Source organism: Humulus lupulus, chromosome X (genome assembly GCF_963169125.1).
Source record: "Humulus lupulus chromosome X, drHumLupu1.1, whole genome shotgun sequence".
Lineage (NCBI taxonomy): Eukaryota > Viridiplantae > Streptophyta > Magnoliopsida > Rosales > Cannabaceae > Humulus > Humulus lupulus.
The window spans coordinates 212,557,926-212,583,936 of NC_084802.1; the positions used below are offsets into that span (position 1 = coordinate 212,557,926).

General features: G+C 35.5%; 1 protein-coding gene across 1 annotated transcript; it reads left to right on the forward strand.

Moving 5' to 3' along the window:
• The first annotated feature begins 206 nt into the window (after positions 1 to 206).
• Positions 207 to 1,895, forward strand: LOC133806720 (uncharacterized). Its single transcript, XM_062244812.1, has 2 exons — positions 207 to 1,209; positions 1,303 to 1,895. Exons 1-2 carry the CDS (start codon positions 207 to 209, stop codon positions 1,893 to 1,895), a joined length of 1,596 nt encoding a protein of 531 aa, XP_062100796.1.
• The last annotated feature ends 24,116 nt before the right edge of the window (positions 1,896 to 26,011 follow it).

Sequence of the window (26,011 nt, forward strand, 5' to 3'; positions counted from 1 at the left end):
CTTAGGCATATTCTGCTACAAGGTCATGCCATTTGGATTGAAGAACGCAGGAGCAACATATCAGAGACTAGTCAACAAGATGTTTGCCGGCTTGCTAAGGAAGACGGTGGAAGTCTACATTGACGACATGCTCGTCAAATCCCTCATTGCAAAGGACCATATCAGCCATTTAAAACAATCTTTTTGACATTCTTAGGAAATATAATATGAAACTGAATCCCACTAAATGTTCTTTTGGTGTGACTGCAGGAAAGTTCCTTGGGTACCTAGTAACCCAAAGGGGAATCGAGGCAAATCCAGCACAGATAGAGTCAATCCAAAGGATTCCTTCCCCAACGTGCATAAAAGAGGTACAGAAATTAACTGGACGCATTGTAGCACTCAGCCGATTCATCTCAAAGTCTTCAGAACGATGTCACCTCTTCTTCAACACACTAAGGAAATCAAAAACCTTCGAGTGGACAGCTGAATGTGAAGAGGCACTGGGCCAGCTAAAACAGTACCTGACCAGCCCGCCTCTCCTCTCAAAGCCAAAAGACAATGAGACATTATTCATCTATCTAGCAGTATCCGAGACCGCAGTTAGCGCAATCCTAGTCCGGGAAGAGGAAGGCAAGCAGTCTCCAGTCTACTATGTAAGCAAAGCTTTGCTTAATGCAGAAACCCGATATAGCCAGCTGGAGAAGCTTGCACTAGCACTCATCCACGCAGCAAGGAAGCTACGCCCATACTTCCAGTGCCATCCAATAACGGTCTTGACCACCTTTCCACTCAAAACAATCCTCCACAAACCAGAATTTTCAGGCAGACTGACCAAGTGGGCGGTAGAGCTCAGCGAGTACGAAGTAACATACAAGCCACGAACTTCCCTCAAATCTCAGGTATTAGCTGATTTCATTGCAGATTTTACACCTAACATGCATGTGCAGGCAGAAAAAGAACTTTGTTGTCTGACCGAGGGACAGCCAGTCGGAATCTGGAAGTTGCAAGTAGACGGCTCAAGTAACACCAGAGGAAGTGGACTCGGACTCGTCCTGACTTCACCCCAAGGTGACGTAATCGAACAAGCAGTCCGATGCAGGTTCAAAGCTACCAACAATGAAGCTGAATACGAAGCAATGATAGCTCGACTCGGACTAGCCAAAGACATGGGAGTAAAAAAGATCGTGGTCTTCAGTGATTCTCAATTGGTAGTCAACCAAATGCAAGGTAGCTATCAGGCCCGGGATAACAAAATGACAGCCTACCTCAACAAGACTAAAGAGTTGTAGTCAGTCTTCAACGAGTTCACTATCAACCAAGTACCAAGAGGGGAGAACAGTCATGCAGATGCATTGGCAAACCTTGGATCCTCCATCCAGACAATCGACCCCAAGACAATACCTGTGGTATATCTCCATTGGCCAGCTGTCTGGAAAGACGAAGAAGAGCAAGTTAGTGATATCTCCAACAACCGAACATGGATGACTCCAATAGTCGAGTACTTGGAACAGGACATACTTCCCGAAGATAAGAACAAAGCACGTCGGGTCAAGGCTCAGTCAGCCCGCTTCACTATTATACGAGGTAAGCTCTATAAACGTTCCTTTTCTGGTCCATATTTGAAATGCATTAACCCTGTAGAGGCCAAATACGTACTGGCTGAGTTGCATGAAGGAGAGTGCGGCAACCACTTTGGAGGGCGAAGCTTAGCGCATCGTGCCCTAACACAAGGCTACTACTGGCCAACTATGCGAGCTGATTCGTCTGACTATGCAAGACGATGCGACAAATGGCAACGGTTTGCTCAAATATCCCACCAACCTCCGGAGCGTCTCATCTCAATCACATCCCCTTGGCCATTCATGAAATGGGGGATGGATATAGTAGGCAAGCTTCCAACCGCACCAGGATAGAAGATGTACATGCTCGCAGTGAACGACTACATCAGCAAGTGGATCGAAGCAGACTCATTCCACCAAGTCCGAGACAAAGAAGTAAAGGGTTTCATTTGGAAGAATGTGATCTTTAGGTACGGAGTACCAAAAGAAATCGTGACAAACAACGGCTCTCAATTCATCAGTTTCGACTTCCAAGACTTCTGCAAATTCTGGAACATCAAGCTCAGCTTCTCCACACCAAGGTATTCCCAAGCAAATGGTCAAGCAGAGTCATCCAACAAGACCATCATGAACAACATTAAGAAGCGCCTTGAAAAAGCTAAGGGAAGATGGGCTGACGAGTTGTCGGGAGTCCTATGGTCCTATCGAACCACAACCAGGACTGCGACAAGGGAAACACCATTCTCATTAGCCTACGGGATGGAGGCAGTCATCCCTACTGAGAGCGAAGTTCCGACAGCCAGACATGAGCTGACGACAAACGAAGAAAATTGGGAAAACATGTGCCATGAACTCGACACCATCGACGAAAGAAGGGACAAAGCACTCTTAAGAGTCTCGGCCTATCAACAAAGCATAGCCAGACATTACAACAAGAACATACGCACTCGGACATTCAAAGTAGGAGATTGGGTTCTACGAAGAGTCTTCCAGAACACTAAAGAAGCGGGAGCAGGTAAGTTCGCCCCGACATGGGAAGGTCCCTACCTGGTCACAAAGGTAGTCGGACATGGAGCAAACAAGCTACAAACTAAAGATGGACGTGAAATCAACAACAGCTGGAACGCTGTCCACTTAAAACAGTACCACTTTTAACTCAACCCAGTCTTCTTTCATTTTCTTTCATCATTGATCTCACGGGATCTTCATTCAAGCAACATACTGACACTATCATGCAGGAAGTGTCAGAACTACATTTGGGCTTGATCCCTGACAAGGGTATGTAGGCAGCTCTATGGAGTGCAGCCCCAAAATTACGTCCAATGTTTTCTTTTTACCTAAGATTGGTCGTCCAGCAAGTTAGTCAAGAAAGTGAACTAGCCTGACCATAATTTATCCGAGGACAAACGCCCGAGTTAACACAAAAAAGAAAACCAATAGTCTAAGTCTAAAATTCCAAGTATATTACACTTAGACTGGGGACAAAGATAGAGTATATCGTCAGCCTGAATACCACGGTGAATGATATGATTAGCCAAGACAATCGGCCACCCAGTCAGTCATCCGGACAAGATTAATATGAAAAGTAAGATAATACTTCTAGTCATTTTAATATAAAGAAAAATATGTAGGATACAAGATTACTTTGAGCCAAAATACAAGATTGTTTCATAACCATCAAGACTGCCAGCCTGCCATTCAGGCTAGAACAACTACTACCAACATAATCTTGTTAGAAAGAAATTACAACAACATACAACAACAACTTATAAAAAGTTTGTGCAATCGTAGAAAACATATAAAAAACAGAAGAAAAAGAAAAGGCTTCTACGACAAAGAAATACTAAATCAAGCAAGGATCAGAAATCAATCCTCCTGCCCAAGATTGCCTGTAGTCATGTCTCCAAAGGAGACAGCCAGATTGTTAGCTTGAATAGCCTCTTCAACCCTCATTTGTTGCAGTTCTTCACAGTCGCCTATGAACTGACTTACATTCCAAGAATCAGTCTTCCCATCACGAAAGTCAATCGCCATCTGACCACGACACTGGATCTCGGCCTCTAAGGCAATATTAGTCAAACGACCTTCTAACATATCAACCTTGGTTCAAACATTGGCCAAAGTATCCAAAGTAGGTTGTAGTCGACTAGCATCTAGCTCCTTGGCATCTAATTGGGTCTTGAGATCCCTGTTAAGTTTCTCAAGGTCTTTTTTACAAGTCTTCAATCCCTTGACCTCAGACCGCAGATCAACATTCTGACGGTTCAATGTTTTCACTTGTTTTTCCAGTTCTTGAATTTTCTCATTTGCCCACGTAAGGCCTTGCATACCCTGACATAATAAAGAAAAACAATAACAAAACAATCAATCAATCTGACTACCCATCATTATGAAATAAAATTGACAAATCAGACAAACCTGAAAGACGTGGGAAATGGAAGCAGAAAGCGATGACTTTGATCCAAGCTGATCAAACATGTCTTTGTCCTCAGGCCATAGTAGCTTATTAACCTCCTCAAGGTGAGGACCAAACTCAGAATGTGATGAGGCGGATGACGGAAAAGAAAGCTCTATCTTCTCAGCAAACCAGTTAGACGAATTAGTTGGAGAAGTCCGCTTCTTCTTGTTCTTTTGAGTCTTTCCAGCAGTAGGAAGAGGAAGAGGAGGAGAAACTTCATTGACAACATCCTTCTCAGCACTTGAAGATGCAATTGCCTGCTTCTTACGTGCTCGTAGGCGTTCCATAGCCCTAGAGCCTGTCAGATTTAGACGAAACGTTTCTCCAGCCATAAGAAGGTCTGCAAAATTTCGTTCGCCTGGCATCAGTTCAGTCAGCAAAGACGATTCATACCCCAAAATCTCAAGACTTCGTGTGATAAGTATAATGCGAGATTGAATACGACTCGTAGGAAGGGTAATGCCTTCAGGATGACGAGGAACCTGACTCCACAAAGAGCTACCACGAAGATTCTCCTCAGACAAGATCGCTTGCCACCTACGATCTTCTTCTCGAAACTCAGCAAACCGATTAACCCTTCCTTGAGCTCCTCGACACACCCAGGCAAACAGGATGTTCACTCTGCCTACAAATTAAACAAAACAACCAGTCAGAAGAATGTCAGCAAAAACTACAGAAAGAAATTACTCATTTCATCACACGCAAGCACTCACTGGTTGAAGACCATGCATGAGGAATCTTACAGTCAGCCGGCAACCCCAACACATTATGAGAAACAAAAAAGTATTGATCCTTCCAACGTTTGTCACAATCTTTCAAATCTACAATAAGGGAACTCTTCGACTGAGACAAGAATTGGTATCTACCCTTGTCCGTATGATGCTCCTTCAAAGAGTATGCAAGTAACGCCTCTTCGACAGTAAACTCAATGCCATGTTTCTCACTAAAAACTTCCATGGCCATCAGAGCACGCCAGACATTCGGCATCAGCTGACTGGGTGATACAGTATGATACTCACATACTTCTTTCACTAACCTAGGAAGAGGAAATCTGAACCCTTCCTTGAAAGGAAGCTCATACATGCATACCCAGCCAGGTAAATTCCAATTAGCCCGCTCCCCACCAGACGGGGAATGCAGACTAGCATAACTAGGTATATCATAAGCCCGACGAAGCCGAGGAAAATCCTCTAAAGTAATCTTTGACTCCGGGTTATAACCCAGAAGCATGCGACTAGAGAAACCACCAACTATAGGCTCATCATTATCCACACCAATGCCGACCACGCTAATAGGAATATTGGGATTGGTGCAGCTACCATCATCACTAGATGAACAGGTCATCCTACCAGAAGACCCAGCAAGACTGCCTCAATTACTGGATGACATGCTCGAAAGACCACCTAGAACAAATGCACTATCTAAGTTCGAGTGGACGTACAAGTAATTATAAACATTATCGGCCTACCAGACAGCAAGACAATATAGATCAAAAAGTTAATGACTAACAGAAAGACAGACAGACAACTAGTTCTCATCTAACCATCCAGACAGTCGGACATAGGGTCACTCGTCTTAAGAGAATGTACTCACAAAGGCAAAACTATCATAATACATGGCAAACAGTAAAAAAACATGTTCCTACTATCAACAAAGATCAAATGCAAACGGCAATAAAAAGTGAATCAAACTAAAGTTACAACTACAACCCATACAAAACGACCTCAAGAACACGAAGAACACGAAGAACGACATAAGAATATTCAAAGAAAGAAAGGAAAAGGAAACCAACCTCTAGAGAGCTTTTCTCCAAGCCTTTAAGACAAGCCCCACCAAATGCTCCACCAAATGTGAAGAGCTTGTAAACAATGCTCACTTTTATAGGCTCAAAGGGACCTTGGATGGATGACAAGTCTCGACCATCAAATGGGGAAAATGATATACCTACAAACAAATTTACCAAAAAGCAGATTTGGGTTTGGACAGACTTGGTAAAATATAAACCCACACAAAATCATATAAAGCTTGATAAAATTTATGAGCTCCAATTGGACCTGGCTCCCCTCATGCGCACAGTTCGTACCAAACAATATGCGCTCTAGTCTGCAAGGCATTCGGACAATCCACCACCTGGCCATGTATATACCTGGCTAAGTAAACATCTTGACCGGACAGTCGGACAACCTAACTCACGAATGCATGTCACTCGGCCAAGGCCAGCGCGCATCAGCAGGTCCCTCGGCCACTCGGACAACCAGCCAACTAGGCCCGCGCGCATCAGTAGGCCCCTCGGCCACTCGGACAACCAGCCAACTAGGCCCGCGCGCATCAGTAGGCCCCTCGGCCACTCGGACAACCGGTCAGCCAGCCGCGCGCATCAACAAACCTCTCGGCTGCTCGGACATCCAGCTGTGTGCGAGTGCGTGTCACTCGGCCAGCGAGGCCTGCATGCATCCACAGCCAATCGGACACTCGGCCACATGTACATCACGTGGCCGCATAAGGCCACACACTCGGACATGGGTTCGGGAAACAATTTAAACCACGTATACCTTTCGGGGGCCGCGTTGCGCCCCCGAACCCCCAAAACTAGGGCGTTTCACCCCTATACCCCCCCGTGAATAATTGCTGAAAGGGGTAAATAGAGTCAAGGCAAACTTTAATAATTTTCTCTGACCATGGGGAAGTTGGATAAATCACGATAGAATTAATTTATTTTTTACTCTTTGATAAAGAATGAATTCTATACCAAAGAGTGAGGGACAAACTGTAGTGGGCAAAATCAGTCTGCTTGATAAAAAAGAATCCAACAAGCAATCACTCAGCCCAATAAGCTAGCCTAATTAGCCAATAAGGCCCAAACCCATGTAAATGGGCTCGCATATACAATGTACCATCCAAACGCCCAGAACCATACCCGAACATGAACCCGGATACGCTCAGTCAGCCAGGGACCTTGAAACAATCAAGGCTCCCACCACATTCGCCGAGAATATTTCGGAAAGAAACCACTTGGAGCGAGTCAAACGAATCAGAAAGACGGAGGAGGACGGAACCAAAAGGAGGACAATAAATAAGACCATCAGGGGTTGAGAAAAGGCATCAGATAATCACTGGACTTTCTCTACTCTCTAATTGAAACAAAGGCTACTCTATTTCTGAGCGATCCAGTCAAGCAAGACTAGTTAGTCAGTCTGATTGGACCTGACCTAGTCGCTCGGCTCCTCCGTCATCGCCACCGTCACTCTGACCATTTTACGACTCTTCCATCCATCATTATTTCGATTATTTATATCGTAATTTTATTACTTTCTATTAGCTCTCATTACAACCCGACTGACTTGAGCATCGGAGTCCCTTTGGCTGACACCCCACCGGTGCTCCCAATTGAACTCTCGTCTCACTCTTTGTTCTTGACAGGTTGCTGGTGCCCATCTAATCAATTGTAGGAAATCACCTCTACAGACCCCTAAACACAGTTTTGATGAAGACAAAATTAAATATAATAACACAGTTGCTAGACAAAATTAAATATAATAACACAGTTGTTAGACAAAATGATTTTATTTTTGTTTTAAATTGTTAGTTTAGTGAATTATTTATAATTTTAGCTCAGAAAATTTTGAGTAAAATCGAATTTAACATTGTATTTGAAACATTTTACAAAATATATGGTTCAAACAAGTAATTTGACAAAATATAGGGTCCAAAAAATTATAAATCCTAATTTTTATAGGCAAGTAAATCTCTATACATTGTTGAATTAGATTCCTTATATGTACTGGTCAACTTTGTATTTCAATATCTTTACTGGAGAATTTTTTGAGTTTAATATCAAATTTTCAAGAATTTTCATAATCTAGGTTTGACATTAAATTAGTTGTGCATATATTCTTGTTATTTTTAATAACATAGGTAAAAAAAAATCCCAATTCATAATTTAGAAGACTAGCTATTAGTACCACATGCAGGATAAAAGAAAACCTCGTTCATATTTTATTTATATATATCCAAAAAAAAAAAATCTATTACCTTTAATTCTTACTAAATGCATATTTGAAAATATAATATTTTAATTTCCTAAGACTAAGATCAAACTTGCCTAGTTAAAAAATGTATACTAGAAAAATTAATATTTTAATCTCGTAACAGTAAAAGCCAAAACTCGCACAATTAAAAAATGTAAGATTCAAAACTCTCAACGCACAATTAAAAAAATGTATATTTAATAAGATAATAATATTAAGATGCAAATTTTGTATTAAATTTGGCACAAAAAATGAGTCAATATTATATTTGGCTTAATATTTATAATTGTGATCCAATACACAAGATAAATATTAACTAAAAAAAAATCAACAATTCACTTAATATTTATTAATAATATACAAAAAGTAATCTTTGTTTTTATTATTTTTATTGTAAAGAAAAGTAGTCATTAATTGTTAATTAATAAATTAATGGCAATATAATAAATAAAAAAGTGACATTTATTGGTATGTAAAATTTGCCACATGTTATATTTTGTGTCAAATTTGTCACAACTTTTAAGATGTGTCAAATTTGACATACTTTTTAGAACATCATTAGAGTTATAGTTTTACTAAAATATACTAAATATAACAATACACCATCTTCTCGGCACTACATTAGAGACGCACTGTATCAAAAATTACTTTCTAAAGAAGCTACCTTTAGTAACTTCTCCAAAAATAACTTATAAAAGCAAAATACTCTTTTGATTGTGAAACTCAATCAAACTTTCTGAAGAGCTTTTAAAACTTAATACATGTAAAAGTGCTTTTAAAAAGTATCCGAACCACACTATAGTTACATGTATAATAATTGGCCATAAGATTTAGATTGAATTTCCTTAGCACCATGCCACCCTCATCAGTGGCATTAGTAACCTATGTATTGTCATTAATTGGTCCCTAAGAAAAATGTACTAAATAGTCTAATACTATTGAGTTGAGTCTATGGATCAAGTAAAGCCCAAATAAAGCAAACGACAAGAATTGGAATTTGTTACAAGTCCAGATTCGAACCAAAACGACAGAGTTAGGTTGTTTTTCAAAGTCGAGGCCATGCCCCAATATTCTAGTTATAAATAGCAAAATAAGTGGCATGGGTGCCTACCAAATAGGCTGATACTGCTACATCTATATATGTTATATTATTTTATATAATATAGTCTCACAAATGTGATTTGTGACTTTGCAACATAATATTATTGAGAGTTACAAAATTTGACATATATGTGTGTCCAAGTGTAACATATTTTAGAGTTACAAAACCAATTAGAAATTTGTAACTTCCAAATATCAACTAATAATGTGAATAATGAGAATTACACATTTTGAGATGATATTTCATAAGTTATAATGTGATATGACTGTTAAAAATATGTTTTTAATTCCTATTAGGTGTATGGAGATTACAAAATTATGTGGGAAATGTATTTTGACGTTTTGAGAAAATGTATTAGGAAGCTGAAACAGCCTTCAGGCCTCGGCCAACGGCGTAGGAGTCAGAGGCTTATAGTTGTAGCCTGGAATGTCCTAGGCCGAGGCTTGGGGTGCTGGCAACCAAATTCCATTTTGTCATTTCTTCAATTTGAACGTTTTCAACAACCCAATTAAACATTGGTAAAAGCCAAGAGAGTTGGTGAAATTTGAATTTCAAAAGGTGTTTTAAAACTCTATAAATAGGAGTCTAATACTCATTTGTAAGACACACAATTTTTTATCCACAAAACATTTAACTAAGAAATACATCAAAATGCTTGATAATTCCAAAGAGCTATTTCCAACACCCTTGAATAGCTTTCAAGAATGGAATGACCCACATCCTGATTAAAAGAAAAAACGAATGATAAATAAGAGGAGATACTTGTTCAACATGTTCACATACATAAGCTTTGTTAAAAAATCTTGAAATTGTTTAAGTGAGTGTTCACACAAGATCAATAACACCAAACTTAAAAAAATATTTAACTAATGATATAGCGAACTGGAATGGTGAATAGAGCTCAAGCCAAATCTATGACAAAGGGCCAGTTTTGATACAGCTGTGCTCTGGAGAAAAGCAACTGCAGCTGTGCTGTGGGAAAAAATAGCTGTAGCTGTAGCTGTGCTATGGGAAAAAACTGCTAAGTGTTTTGGTAAATTACAAATTTTTAGCATGTGAGAGTTGGAAAAGTTGTATGAGAGTGTTTGGTAAACTAAATAATTGGATAACTATTAAATATAAAAAGACAAAAATAGACATCATTTTATTATATTAAAATAAATTCACATATACTAGATATATTTATATTTATTTACTTTATTAGAAAATTAAATAAAATTTATTAGTTTTCTTTTGACAAAATTTATTTTTAAAAAAATTATACAAAGAAAGAATTAGTAAGATATTTCTTTTTTATAAAAAGAAAGAAATAAAATAAGTTTTGAACATATAATCTAAAGTTTAATTAAATATGTATAACACAATATGATAACTTAGATAATATAAAAGGGAAAATATGTGAAAATACTATTTCTAGATATCTCTCATTAAACTTGTAGCAATCATATCTCTGATGTTGTCCATTTCATTTGAATTTGAAGTTCTAGTTGTTTCATCTTCATCTTCAACATTAGTTGTTTGATCATTTGCACAGTGATAATTATGAAGAGATGAAGGTTGGCAAGGAGTGTCGGCTAGTAATAATTTTATTTTATGAGAGATGAAATATGTTGAGATAGAAAATAACCCTAAAATTAAAGTGGGTAAAATAAGAATTTTGTGATTAGATTGAAGGTAATTTGGTCCAATAAAATATTCATTAAACCAATAAATTAGCTTCCCGTAAAAGCTAAAATCCTAACGTTAGGGTGGGCCAACTTTGACTAAAAAATGAAACTTTTACTTAAATTCTTTAAAAAGTTATTTTTAAATTTTACCAAACATTTTTTAATTTATAATTTCTCAAAAAGAGTACTTTTAGCTTTTATTAAAGCTCTCCAAAACTAGCACAAAGAAAGTAGAAAACCTTCAAAATGAGAGAATCTCTCTCAACTTAAGTATTCGATAACCAATAATCTATCTTTATTTTCCACTCATAAGTTTATATAGCCCACTAATAAATATGACATCATAATATAAATAATATAAAATAATACAAACAAAAAAGAAATAAACTAACAAATAAAGACCCCTCATAAACTTTCTAAATTATTTGCACTACATCGTTTATCATATATTTTACTTACTTTTTTCATAAATTTATATTTGTGATTATATTAAATATTAAATTTTAATTAAATTATTTACTTTATTTTTTAAAAAAAGTTTGTCATTTAAAAAAATAATTTTATTTTATTTTCAATTGTTGTTGTAGATGGTAAAATCTACAATTGTTGAGAGTGAATGTTTGCGAGCATCGACTACTAGTAGAACAAATAAAAACAGACTTTGAAAGCCTTCGGACATCGTAGTGGTGTCGGTTGAAGGGACTTCGACGACCAATTCAGTAAAACAGATTAAATAAAGAATAAAATATAAAAAAAAAATAAAGCATAAATAAACTAAAGTCATCATAGTGTGGTAGCGAGAGGTTAATCGAGATAATGTAACCTCTAATTATTTGGGGGGCTTTATAGAGAATAATAAATGATTGGGTAAAAGTGAGTAAATGGGCCCTACAAGAGGGTTTAGGCCCTGGTATTTATAAGAATAATGATATGTGCACACAAATATTATATACAGTAATGTAGTAGTGTTTTTTAAAACAGTATGTCCCAGTTTTAATAAATGTGATTGACTAAATTAATCTGTCACGTTATTGTGTGTAATATTTGAGTGCATATTTTGAGTACACGTATGGTTGCTCTATTTATAAACCCTTGATTACACCATTACTCAGCTCCTAGTGATCGAGTGAGTATGAGAAGTGGTTTAGACTGAATCTCTTAGACGAGTTGAAGATTGTTCCATCTCGTGGTGTTTTTTCCCACATGTTTGACTAGTTCTACTACCCTTGCCACTGAGTGGGTCGTTTTTGGCTTTAGAATAGGTCAAGTCCCAATGTAAGACTTTTAGGGAGTGGGTTGTGGCCTATTTAGTCTATGGACCAATGTTAGGCCTGTGGTACTAGCTTTGTAAGAAAGCTATTTACTGACTTTATTTAAATGAGTTATGTATGTGCCTCTTAGGCTATTGTAACTATTGATAGGAAAAATCACACTTTTTACTAAAAAAAAATCAAATCACATTATCAAGACAATTTTTTATTTTGTATTTTCTTAGTACATTTATATGTTCTATTTACATTAAGTTAGTTACATTTTTACTTTAAAACACATTTTATTAAGTTGTTTGGTTTATATTGTTATGTAATAAATCAAATAGTTTTTTTTTTTTTTTAATTTTTTACCGTGGTTTCCCTATTTTTAAGACTTTCTGAAATAATATATAAATAAACATGTTAGTTGCTTGAATTACTATTATATTTTAATAAACTTATTAGTCTTTTTTTTTTAGAAAATGTAATCTTTAACCTTGGTGTGATTCTTACAATAAATATAACTAATTAGCTAAATTCTTCAAGAGTAATGCTAGACAAACACTCAAATTGCACACATTTTTTACACATAATGGTATGTATTAAATTTGAAGTATATATAATTTTAAGTGAAGATCACATCACTTTAAATTATATGGTTGAGATTAATTACGCATCATTGTGTGCAAATAGAGTGTGCAATTTGAGTGTGTCTCAATCATTACTCTTGTAAGATGTGATACCACATATTAGACAAAGTAGTAGCCGGTCAAGCATAGGTTGCTTAGTAATGAGAATACATAATCAGTAAATGATTACTTTATATTTTAATAGCCTAAGCTCTCCGGCTAGAGGACATACATTTCCAAAATCAAGCCAATAGGGAGACATTCCAAGAAGGATTTGAAAGTAGTATGGTATGCACATAATATGTCAAGAAGACATGAAGATTAATTTTTGTTGTCCCAATTTACCATCTTTTCTAGAATTTATTTTATCTCCCTATTGGCTAACTTTACTTGCTAATTAGTTTGCTAATGATAAAATTTACAATCTTAGACCATCTCTAATGGAATGTGTATAATTTGTACCAAATTTGGTCCAAAATATATGTCAAATATATATTTGGCTCACTTTTTGCACTTGTTCTCTAATGCATAAAGTGAAAACTAGCTAAAAGAAAGTCAATATAGCTATTAATGTTTAATGAAAATATACAAATATAATTGATCTTTTTATTAAAAGATAAATTAAAAATTAAAAAATTAATAATTTGTATTAATGAGTGACAAAGAAGCAATTAAAAAATGTGATATTTATTGTGAGCCTAATTCGGCACATATTTTATACCACCATTAGAGTTCAATTTTATAAAGATATCACTTTTACATCATTCCATTAGAGATGCTCTTATGAAGTAAAGTAAACTTATACATAAGAACCTCAAAAAATTGATTGTAAAAATAAGTACCTTGATCACCGATTATAGCAAGAGATGTACCAAACCTTGATAATACTTACTTGACAATTGTTGTATTATCATTGTTTGGGCGGGGTACAGTCTAATCCCTAACTATGAGAATGTATAGGCAACCAAAAGAAGGCAAACGATTTCTATTTTAAAAAAAATAACTTAATTTCCATGTACATAATTTCCATGTATAGGAATATTATTAGCTTGGAGCCGTGGGTGAGTAGCAGACCACTTTGAATTACTCTTATTAGTCTAAGAAATAACAGTCTTCTTCCCAGGAGAAAACTCTTTCTCAGGGATATTGGATCTTTTTTTTTTTTTTTAAATTCTTATGGGTGAATCAAATCTCAATACATTATTGAATTAGACTCCTCAACCTCAACGGTGGTCATCATTGTATTTCAATATCTTTACTAGAGAATTCTTTGAGTTTAATGTCAAATTTTTAAAAAATGTTCATGATTTAGGTTTGACATTAATTTTATTGTGCATAAGTTCTTATTATTTTCAATAATTTAATTTAATAAAAGTCTCAATACATAATAACTAAGAGGACTATCTAATAGTACCACATGTAGAATAATAGGAATACCTCACTCATATTTTAATTATTTATATCCCCAAACAATCAATTAGCATCAAACCTTACTCAAAAAGATATTGTTGGAAAAATAATATTTTAGTTTTATGGTAACTAATTAGATTAAAACTCTGAATGATCAATCAAAAAATTACATTAGATTTGCTACCACTCGTCACTTAATATTTTAAACTCACAATGGCAATTGTTAGTGTATTTTGTTAGTCAATTCTGTTGTAACCATGGTTAATTTATTGTATTGGTTTCAAGTGTACGAGACCATTTTTTTTCTATCATCTAATAAGATGGAAACTCTAAATCATGAATCACAATGGTAGCGTTCGGTAACATTTAATAAAACAGTTTTCTATTTATTTGATTAAAAATATGAAAACAAAATCCAAAATCATGTTTGGTTATATTAATTGTATTTTCTATTGTTTGGAATATCTCTTTTGCTTGTCCTTCTTATGGCGAGGTGTTGCTGAATCATATACCCCGGGGTATATAGCTTGGGAGCAGCTATGTAAATCTAAATCTGAAGGGGGTTTGGGGATTCGAAACTCTTTACTTTGGAATACGGCTACGATTGCAAAATATGTTTGGGTTATTGCCTCAAAGAAAGACAATCTTTGGGTGAGATGGATTCATAGTGTCTACCTAAAAAATGAGAATTGGTGGGACTATAGTTCTCCTACTAATGGCAGTTGGTATTGGAAGCAAATCGTGCGAGTCAAAGAAAAATACAAGCTTCTTACTAACTACCAGGATCTTATGACAGGGAAATATAGTGTCCAAAAAGGATACAAAATGTTTTGTGAAAAACAAGAGAAGGTGCTTTGGCATAGAGAGGTTTGGAATCGCTGTAATGTTCCTAAACATAGTTTTATAACATGGCTGGCAATTCAAAATCGTCTGCAGACTAAGGACAGATTATTTTCCTTCAACATATGCCAAGACACATTTTGTTTTATATGTGGTGCTGCTGTTGAGTCAGCAACACACCTGTTTTTTTAGTGTGATTTCAACTCAATATGTCTTTTAGAGATCAAGCAATGGTTAGGCTGGAAAGTGAGGAATAGACCTTTGTTGGAGCTACTGCGGTGTATCCCGAGGGCTAAACTGCAGCGTTTCAAGAAACAGGTTTTGAGGACAGCAGTAGCTGGTTTGGTGTACCAAATTTGGGTAAATAGAAATGATTGTTATTGGAACCAGAAAATGCAAACAATTACAGCTTGTGTACAGGGGATTAAATGCAATGTAAAGCATAGAATTACTAGCATTAGAGCTAACCATTTACACAGAAAGAGAAGGAATGGTTTGATACTTTATAAGTTTTTTTTTTTTCTGTTGTATTTAGCTCTTGTCCAAGCCTTTGTTTATAGGTGCTGAATAGATTGTAATGGATGTTTGAAGCAATAAATTGATCTGATTCATCAAAAAAAAATTGTATTTTCTATTTTTTTTTAATTTTAATTAAAATTTATTGAATTTTGAAAATAGAATTTTTTCAAAATTTTTTTAAACAATTTTTAATTTTTTTTTCTTTTTTTTAACATTTTATATTGTTAAACAAAAAATAAAAATAAAAGTTATCAAAACGAGTTTATTATTTTTTTAAAAAAAAAACAAAAATAGTTACCAAACATATTTTTATTTTTAAAAATAAAAAAATAAAAAAAAATAATATTTCTATTTTTGTGTTTAAAAATTTTAAAAACAAAAATTTTACCAAACAAACCCAATATAATTACATATACAATAATTTAACTTCGCAACTACGAAAAAAATTTGAGCTGTAAATGGCCAATCGAAAAATTATATTGAATTAATCTAGTACTGTTATGCCTATTTTGTATATAAGAATACTAATACATTTTATTTTATAATTGAAACGATTATTGATTCAAAATAAATAAGGAGAAAGAAAAAAAAAACTATATTTTTGGTTAAAGATTATTGTTTGAAAAGAACTTTCATATGAAAGGACATATTAGAGTCTCACATTGAATTAAAATTACTCTTCATTGATAATTTGTTTTAAGTTAAAAACTAAATATCTTGACCTAAAACATATATAATTATATAGATTTTTTTTAACAGCCAAAACCTCTTACCACCAAGCTCTATCATTGTACGACGGATATTCAGAGTATAAGGACAACAATATTCGCAATTATTGTAATTGTGTTTTTTGCAATTATAAACATAAAAGAAATAAAAAACCATAACCAAGAAGAAAAAGAAGAAGAAGAAAAAGTTTACTAGCTGATGATACATCATTAAATGTAGCAATGATATTCTTAGCTGTTAGAATTAGGGGTGAACATTTGACCCAAAAAACTCGTAAAACCTGCAAACTCGCCAGATTCGCAACCCAAAAATCTGATTTTTTGCAAAACATGTCGAATTCGGGTGAAATCCGGTCCAAACCTGGTATGGTTCGGATCGGGTTCTGGTTTTGAAACAAAGGACACATGGGTTTCGGGTTACACCCGAACCCGAACATATTTTTGTTTAAAAATTAGACTTTAGAGATTAATGCATTTTTCAAAAAAAAATTTCTAATGCCCATTTATAAAAAATCAATGTTACCAAACTAACAACAAAATTAAAAAAAAAAACATGTGAAAAGTACAAAAAATAAAAAAATAATATTTTTGAATTTTTTTTTACCAAGGCTTGTTTTTGGCCCAAAACTCATTTTGGGACCAATCCCACCAGGAACCCGATCCCACCAAACCCGACACCCGAAACTCGAAATCACCCCAAAAACTGAAAACTTCAAAGCGGGTTCAGTACCATATTTTCCCACCCGATACACCTGAAACCCGAAAACCCAACTCGTGTGCACCCCTAGTTAGAATGGACGATCATATGAAAAATTAATTATGTTGCCAAATACTTGTTTTTTTATGTGGAAAAAGTTACATAAAACTTGTTTGAAGTGTTTTACTTAACTTCCACAACCTCTTATTATTGTTTAAAATGTGATACTTAATTTCCACCCACACAAAAGGAATAGTAGCTTGGAACAGAGTATTAGTAGCCGACCACCTTCAATTACTCTTATTAGAACACTTATATTGATTGTTATACTCTATCTTTTAAAATATATTACCAAAAACTACTTAATTTGTTTTATCTCCAACATTTACTTTATACTTTTCTATTTTTTTTCTATATTATTTAAATATTATAATTTTTAATATTTTTTAATTCATTTTAAATATTTTCTCCCACTATAAATAATACCTCTATGTCTTTTATATTTATCCATATATAATATCAAATATAATTATGTTTTATATTAAATCAATCCAAATTTATAAAACAAACTAAAATATAAAATTAATAAATTATTGTAAAAATATTATATTCATTCTAAATAATTATAATAACAAAACAAAATAAAAAAATTATATAAAATAGTACATTCTAATTTAACAAATACTAAATAACAAAATAATATATATAATGTCTAAAATAATATAATATTATTATTTATATATATACATATACACAAAAACACACATATATATAAGGGAAATTTGACTTTTAATGCATTAAGTGATACTGTATTTAAAAAAAAATACCCTACACTATATGACTCTCATTTTGGTCCTACTAATTTTCTTACTACCCAAAATACCCCTGGCATTTGTTTCCCACAAACTCTCCGTATTCTCTCGGTCTCTCCCAAAATACCTTAGTTTCGAAGGAAAAAAAACACTCAAACCCAATTGAATCCGTCAGAACCCAAGAAAATTGGAGAAGCATTGTCTTCCACAACCACGAACAAGGGCTCAGATATTGTCGGAGAAGGCGAAGGAGAAAACGTTGAGCAAACAGACCAAACTTTGAGGAAACAACCCCAAAGAAAGCGAAGGTGAGTGATTTCCTTTTTAATCTGCAATATGTGTATGTGCTTGGTTTTTTTGTTGATTTTTGTTCATAGGATAGATCGGGGCTGGGAAATGAAGAAATCTGGGTTTTTTTTTCGAGATTTTTTATGCACCTCGATAGAAATCAATAGGACTCGATAGTATATGTTAGGGTCTGGATTTGACTGTGGCTCGATAGGCCTCGATGGGACTCGATAGGACTCGATGTTAGTGGCTATATGGCTGATTTAGCCTTTGCCTCGATAGGAATCGATAGGCCTCGATAAGACTCGATAGGACTCGATAGTAACCAGGTGATATCATGCTTTAGGGTTTTTAGCACCTACCTCGATAGGTCTCGATAAGACTCGATATGCCTCGATAGTAACTGTCTCGATAGACCTCGATAGGACTCGATAGTTACCAGATTGTTTTACATTTTTAACATTTTTTTAACATTTTGTTTTGTTTTTTTTTTAGATGCCTGAATTGATTGTGCCATTGGAGAAGCACTTTCTTGGTCGTGTCACTTATAGGGGTAGTGCTTACTTGGAAACCCTTATAGAGCAATTTAAGAGGCATGGGCTAATTGAACGGGCATAGGCATGCCCGTTGGGAAAATTCTTCAAGGCCAAGTCTTTTAATTTTTCTGGGGTTCTGCTGCATCAGCTTATGTTGTGGAAGGTGGAAAGCAAGAAGGCTGAAGAGGGCCACTTCTACTTGGGCAACATTCTTTGCAAATTTGGGATTGCAGAGTTTGCCCTAGTCACCGGGCTGAATTTTGGGAACACCCCGTCCCCAGACAAGTTGAGAGAGCATATTTCAAGTGATCGAATCATCCATGAATACTTTAATGGTAATTCAAAGGCTAGTTTTGGCCAATTGGAAGATGCTTTGAAGGCCTCGACAAACCCAAAAGATGCATTTAAGTTGGATTTGTGCTATTTGATAGAGGGGGTACTGAATGCCCCAGAGAAGACAACGACAATATGGGGTGATTCCCTGAGGATGGTTGATGATCTTGATTACTTTTTCAAGTATCCATAGGGGAAGTTTTCATTTAAGAAGGTTATCAGAGGAGTTCAGAAGGACATGAAGAAGCAATTGAAACACTACGAGGAGAAGAAGAAAGAGGGTTCAAGCAAAAAATAGAAGGAGGTGAAATATAGTTTCTATGGCTATGCACCCGCACTTCTTTACTAGGCTTTTGAGGTCATGTCAGCTCTCGGGAGTAAGTTCGGTGAGAACAGTGGGAACCAGATTCCGAGGATGCTTAGCTGGGCTACGAAGATTGATATCACTATTTCGACAGCTCAGCTGGTTCCTATAAACGCCAACCGTCGAGTAAGTTCCATTTTATCTTGTTAAATATCACAGATTAATTGATTAACGATTTATTTTATTAAAGTTTTTCTGACACATGTTATTCAACTATGCAGTTAGTGGTATTTTCCATGCTGAAGCCACGTCCCGGTAAGGTAGTCTACTACAATAGCCTCCCAGAAGTTGATTCTAGGTTATTCCCTGAGTTGTTATCAACTATGGGGGAGGCTGGGACTGCAGCGAAGGAAGTAGTAGTACCTGAGAAGGAGGCAGAGAAGCTGGCAAAAGTTGCAAAGGACTCCTCCATTTTTTACGAGGATGTCCCGAGGGTTGAGGAGGGCACTTCACAGGCCTGTGCACCTTCCTCTAGTCAGGTTGCCCAGCCTGATTATGAGCAATTTATGCAGAGGCTCAAGAGGGTTGAGGAGGGCCAGGCAACCTTACTTCAAAACCAGACTGCGATCATGGCTCAATTAGCGCAGCTGCTTTCAGTGGTCTCAGATCAATCCACTGACGTAAAATCAGATACAGAGTTTGATATCTTGCCTGCGGACTACGAGCCCAATGATCAACCCTCCACTCCATAGGCCCAGACATCTGTAGTTACTAGTGATGCTGACAGTCCCAGTGTACGAGTACTACAACCTGAGGAGGCAGCTGGCCTTGAAGTTGTCAGGAAGAAACGCAGGCTTAAGCGTTTGATGACTTCACCGACCAAACGAAGAGGATGAGACAAGATAAACGGGGGCTAGTTGCAGAACCTTTGAGGAAGTGCGACCCACAGCAGGAGAAGAGCTTCCATAAGTGGATCATTGGGAAGATCGACAACAAGAGAGATCGGAATGTCCATACTGGGACGCACGGTGTGGCATGGTTCTTGCAGTTGCACACAGTCCAGACTTAACTTTGGGATTCGCTATGTAAATTACATTTATGTTTTCAATTCAATCTTAAAATATATTGATGGTACTAACGAATTTTCATGTTTTTTCAGCATATTGATGCCGCTTTGCACATGCTACACCGCCGACGCCACTTTTATCATGCTGCATTTCGTCAAGATGCTGCGATCATGAACACCACCTTCCCCCAAGTGTGCCTAGGTCATTGGAATCATTTCAGAGAGACCAGCACTAAGTATACATGGGACGACGATGAGATGAAAATGTTGAAGGGCGATGATAATCAATTCCTCATATCATGGCAAAATATGAGTGAAGTATATTTTTCCTTGCACATCGAGAAAGCCGCACATTGGATCGCCATTGAAGTCTCCATTCCAACGTGGTGCATCAACATTTATGATTCCAACCATAGCGTGCTTAGTCCGACTCTGTTGGAGGAAGTGATCAAGCCTTGGTGCTTATTGTTGCATTCGTTGTTATGGTGTTCTGGCATGTTTGACGACCATGAGGATCTCCAGGTATCTCCTGAGCAAAACGCAAAGCCTTTCTCATATTGTGGTATTCCTTCGGAGGAGTGTCCTCAGACTAAGACTGTGACGCCCCACGTCAATATGGCTGCTTTCTGGAATGACGACTGGCCCTACAAACCAACACGAGTCTTTTCAGCATGCTTTGTCCTCACTCACATGCTTCCTATGAAAACTTCCCAGGAGGTCACCCATCCCTAGATTACCCCAGGTCAAGCACGCTTAACTTTGGAGTTCTCAAGTGATGGACTACCGAAAAGAAGATGCATCTTGTTGATATAGGTAGTACCCATCAATCCATTTAAGCCCTCGTCAACTGTGTAGTCCCATACCTACACAGTCTTATAATCATCACACTTGACCTTCCCCAGGCGGTGTGGGATTGCACAGCTTACCCGGTCTTTCCCCTTACGGATCACGAGATTCTGACTGTCACAAAGACAAGGTATTCCCCTATTTAATTAGTGTATGTTGAAATCTGAATATTAAAGTTATTTTTATCTTTAATTGACACAAAATCGATTATATGCAGTGGGGATTGTGGTATGTTTGCCATCAAACATATCGAGCATTTGGTTGTCAGGCTACCACTCGATGCCGTTATCGATGAGAACATCCAGCATTTCAGGACCAAGTGGTGTGTGGACATATTCTATCAGAATTTGTCCCCGTGATGCTCTTTACATTTTCTTGATACATATCTTGTATAGTATAGCATATAGTTAGTTTTGTATATTATTTTTTATCAAACAATATTTTTTGAAAAAGTTATTAAATAAAAAACTACTAAATTCACATAATGTGTCTGCCTCGACAAAACCCAATGGGTCAAACCAATTCTGCCTCGATAGCTAAATAATAATAAATGCATATATTTAGATCAAAACCAACAAAGTATTAGAAGAAGTACTCCATATAATAAATGCAGCAAAATCAATTGAATAATTACATAACACAAATTTTTAAATCCTAGCCTTACATGACTTCTTATTGTGCCCACTACCACCACATCTGCTACATTTCCGTTATTCAAAATGGGTATGCTGCACACCCCATGATGTCTTGCACGTGGTCAGTTTTGAATTTTTCCACCAGATTCATACATATGTGATGGTAACATGCACCGTGATAGACATTTGGGAACACAAGTTCCAAAGCATGATTAATGCTTTTATGCCTGTCCAATACAAAAGCAAGGTTCTCAACGTCCCCTATGGCTTCCTTCAATTTTCTCATGAAATAAGTCCAAGAGTTATGGTTCTCATTGTCCACCAATGCAAACGCAATTGGAAACAACTGGTTGTTTGCATCCAACGCAACAACACAGAGCATGTTGCCACCATACTTATTCTTCAAGAATGTGTCATCCACACAAATTACAGGACGACAGTACTGGAAACCACACCTAGAAACACCAAGGGAAAAGAAGCAATACAAGAAACGACCATCTTCTGCTACAAAATCAGTAATTGTACCTGGGTTCTTATGCTCCAGTTGACATAGGTATCCGGGTAACTTGGAGTATGATTCCTCAGGTGTCCCTCTGACATACATAAGAGCCTTTTCTCTGCATCTCCCCGCCATCTCATAGCTCATTTCGACCCCAAAATGGTGCTTCATGTCCTCCCTTATGTTGTTTTCCATGTACCGAGTACCATCGGTAGAAAATTTCCTCTTGATTAGGTGCCCAACAACCCACGGTGATGCTTGACAGTGGTCCTTATCTCGAATTTCTTGTGAGCAAGTGTGTACTTCGTTGTATACAGTAATCTCGAACATTTCAAATCGCATTTTTTTCTTACCCCTCAATCTCCAACCACAATCAGAATCCTTGTAGGTAATGTATCACACATCAGTCCTAGATTTCTTCACCATAAACTCAAAATTATTCTTCATCGCAAATGTGGATGCTTTGGTTTTCAATTCAAGCTTGTTCTGAAAGAACTTGCCAATGTGCAATTCTCCTGAAGCTTTGCTGGTTGAGGAATGATGTTGATGTGAGGCCTCTATATCCTCTTTGGTGAACATGGGAGCACTCCATGTTCTACGATCTTCACCTAAGTCCAATGGAGAACTTCTAAAACTATCATCGGTTCTACTTGGACTTGGACCACTACTGCTGGTCCCAGGTGTTTGCCGATCTTCTATTCTGCGCTCCTCAGCTACCATAATATCTTAACTCTGTGTTGGCAAATCTTCCCTAATAAATCTGTTACATCAGCAACAGGATCGTCGTTGACATAAGGATCGTAACCATAGGGATTGTACTCCGTCGTGTCATGCAAATATGGTGGATCTCTAACCGGGATATCACCATGGACTATGACGTCTGGATTTGTCTCGGGAACAAATGTTCCAACCTCACCTTGAGTTCCTTTGAAACCATGGCATGGAGGAGAAATATTCTCTTCAAATCGAACTTGTTTATTAACACTGGCAGAAGCCGATGCATTTCTTATACCTCCATTCTTAATCAATGTCACACATAGAGGAATCAGCTTCTCTACAGATTTTGATGCTAACCCAATGAATGCACGCACATGCCTATCAATTTTTATAACGATAGGTTTGACGCATTGTGATAGGCATGTGTATGGGACCTCAATTTTCAAGTCATCACACAATTATCCACTTCAAGCTCATCGTACAGAATGTCAAGCAGTTGCTCATACGTCACACCCTTCTCCACGGGCAGAACTTGATTTTCAGCATCCCTGAAAATCCAATCCTTATTTTCCAATTCCCAAACACTAGTGAATGCAACAAATATGGAAACAGGCAAATCTGTATCAAAAAAACAAAAAAAATAGGTCAAAAATTAAAACTATAACATCAAACAGCATAAAATCGATTCATATCGAGGTCAAACTATCAAACTATCGAGGTCAACCCATCGAGTCCAATCGAGTCCCATTGAGGCATACACTACATAAATTAATTTTTATGCCTCTAGCGAGGTCCATCGAGGACCATCGAGGTACTCAGTGTTCCTAAAGTCTGAGATTTTTATCGAGGTCCATCGAGGACCATCGAGTCTCACCGAGGTAGCAATTTCCCCCCTTATGTGAGGGTTTTATCGAGGTCCATCGAAGCTCATCGAGGCATATCGAGGTAGACAAATAATATAGATATATGAGGGTTTATCGAGGTCCATCAAGGACCATCGAGTCCTATCGAGGCAGACAAAAAACCTAGAAAAAAACCAAGAAAGGAACGAAAATTCATTCCGACAGTGAAAAATTACAATAAAACATGAAGGCATACACAGTTCTGTTCGAAATAGCAAAAGCAATATTGATAAACAAGTTTCCTCACTACATATAACAAATATATACTTACCCATACGATTTTTTATCCGAAATCCAAAACGAAGTCCTTGCCTTGAAAGGATTCACAATTTGCCTTGAAATAAGCTCAAAAATTTGTATAGATTAAGGTGCCTTATTTTTTTTTTTGTGTACAAGAGCTTGAGAGATAGAGAGGGAGAATGTGAGAGATAGAGAGGGAGAAAACAATGGGAGAAAAGGAGAGGGAAATTTATGATAGGGGCATTTTTGGGAATCCAAAGAATACTAGAATAAAAATGTGAGGTTTTTTTTTGTTGGTATAATTTTATTATACAATATCACTTAATGCATTAAAAGTCAAATTTCTCATATATAACCCAAAGCTACTATTCCTTTTGTGTGGGTGGAAATTAACGTAATGTGCAATGCACATTCTTAATTTTATATAAAAAATTTTATTAAGTTTTTATATTTGTTATATAAATTTTAAATAAATAAACAATATTATATATATAAACATAAAAAAAAAATTAAACCTAAATAATGTTTATGATTTTTTCATTATATATATAATAACAATTTAGTTTATTTTGAGTTTGTTTTATAAATTTGGATTAATTTAAAATTGAGTATAAATATATTGATATTATATATAGGAAGATATTTTTATATTAAAATATACAATAATATTATTGATAGTAAGAGAAAAATATTTAAAATTAATAATATATATTGAAAAATAGAATATTTAAAATGATGTAGAGAAAAAATAGAGAATGTGATGTATGGTGTAATGTAAAAGTTTGATGTAAAATAGATAAAGTAAGGTTTTGGTGATGTATTTTGAAGAATAAAGAAGAAATATTAGTGTGAGTAGCCTTAACTCTATTCAAAGTACAAAACATTCCATCATAATATTTTTCAAAGCACACCTTAGAGATTGGAGAAGAAGTTTGTTTATTCTTGATAGAAGAGTGATGTTATTCTAATTTCTCATGTAGTTATACAACCACACTCTTTGTACACAACATTTATATATATATATAATGTATTTATAATGTTTGTTATTATTTAATATGAATATATATATATATATATATTTATATAAGCTAGATTAAGTAGTAATAAAAAAATAACATGTTTTCTTAAAATATATATAAAAATATAAAAAAATAAATAAACTTTAGGATTATGTATTAAATATTATTATCATAATAATATTTGAATCTATATTAATATAATTATTAAATATCTGTACTTTTTAATTAGTTTTAAATGTATATTTTGTTAAACCAAAAAAATATATATAATAACTATAAGAATATAAATAACTATAAAGGAATGAATAGTTGTAGCTACCTATAGACTACATCACCGTTCTTTAAAGAGGAAATTACATTTTATATGAGATTTTTAATAGAATGTGTAAAAATATGGCTTTTTTTAAGAATTTTCACTTTTATGGGTTTATTTTCCCCTATTTTTGAATAAAAGTTGGCTTATGCCATAGTTTTACTCTTAATCAAATTTGGAAGGGTATGTTAGTAATTTGATTATTATTTTTTTAGGTTATTTGTTTTTTTATATTGTTTTTATATTACTAATTTTATATTAGATTTTTCTTTGGTTGTTTTGCAAATTTTTTTGTAATATGAATTGTTTTTAAAATTATTATTTATTTATTATAAACATGTTTTTTTTAAGATTGTACATTTTTTTTTTTCAAATCCTGGGTAGGGTAACCAGTTACTTGATTGATCTTAAAAAAAAATCCTAGAGCTAGGTTAAATAACATGCACCAGGAGGGGTAACCAGTTATCTTGAGATTAGTAACCTTCTTTCATAAGAGGGGTAACTAGTTACCTAAGAGGGGTGATGAGTTACTCATATTAAATATGAAAAGAAACATCAAATTTGAAAGAAAAATGGAAAAACACTTCATTAAAAAAGGAAGAAGAAGTAACTATGATTTTAGTAACATAAGT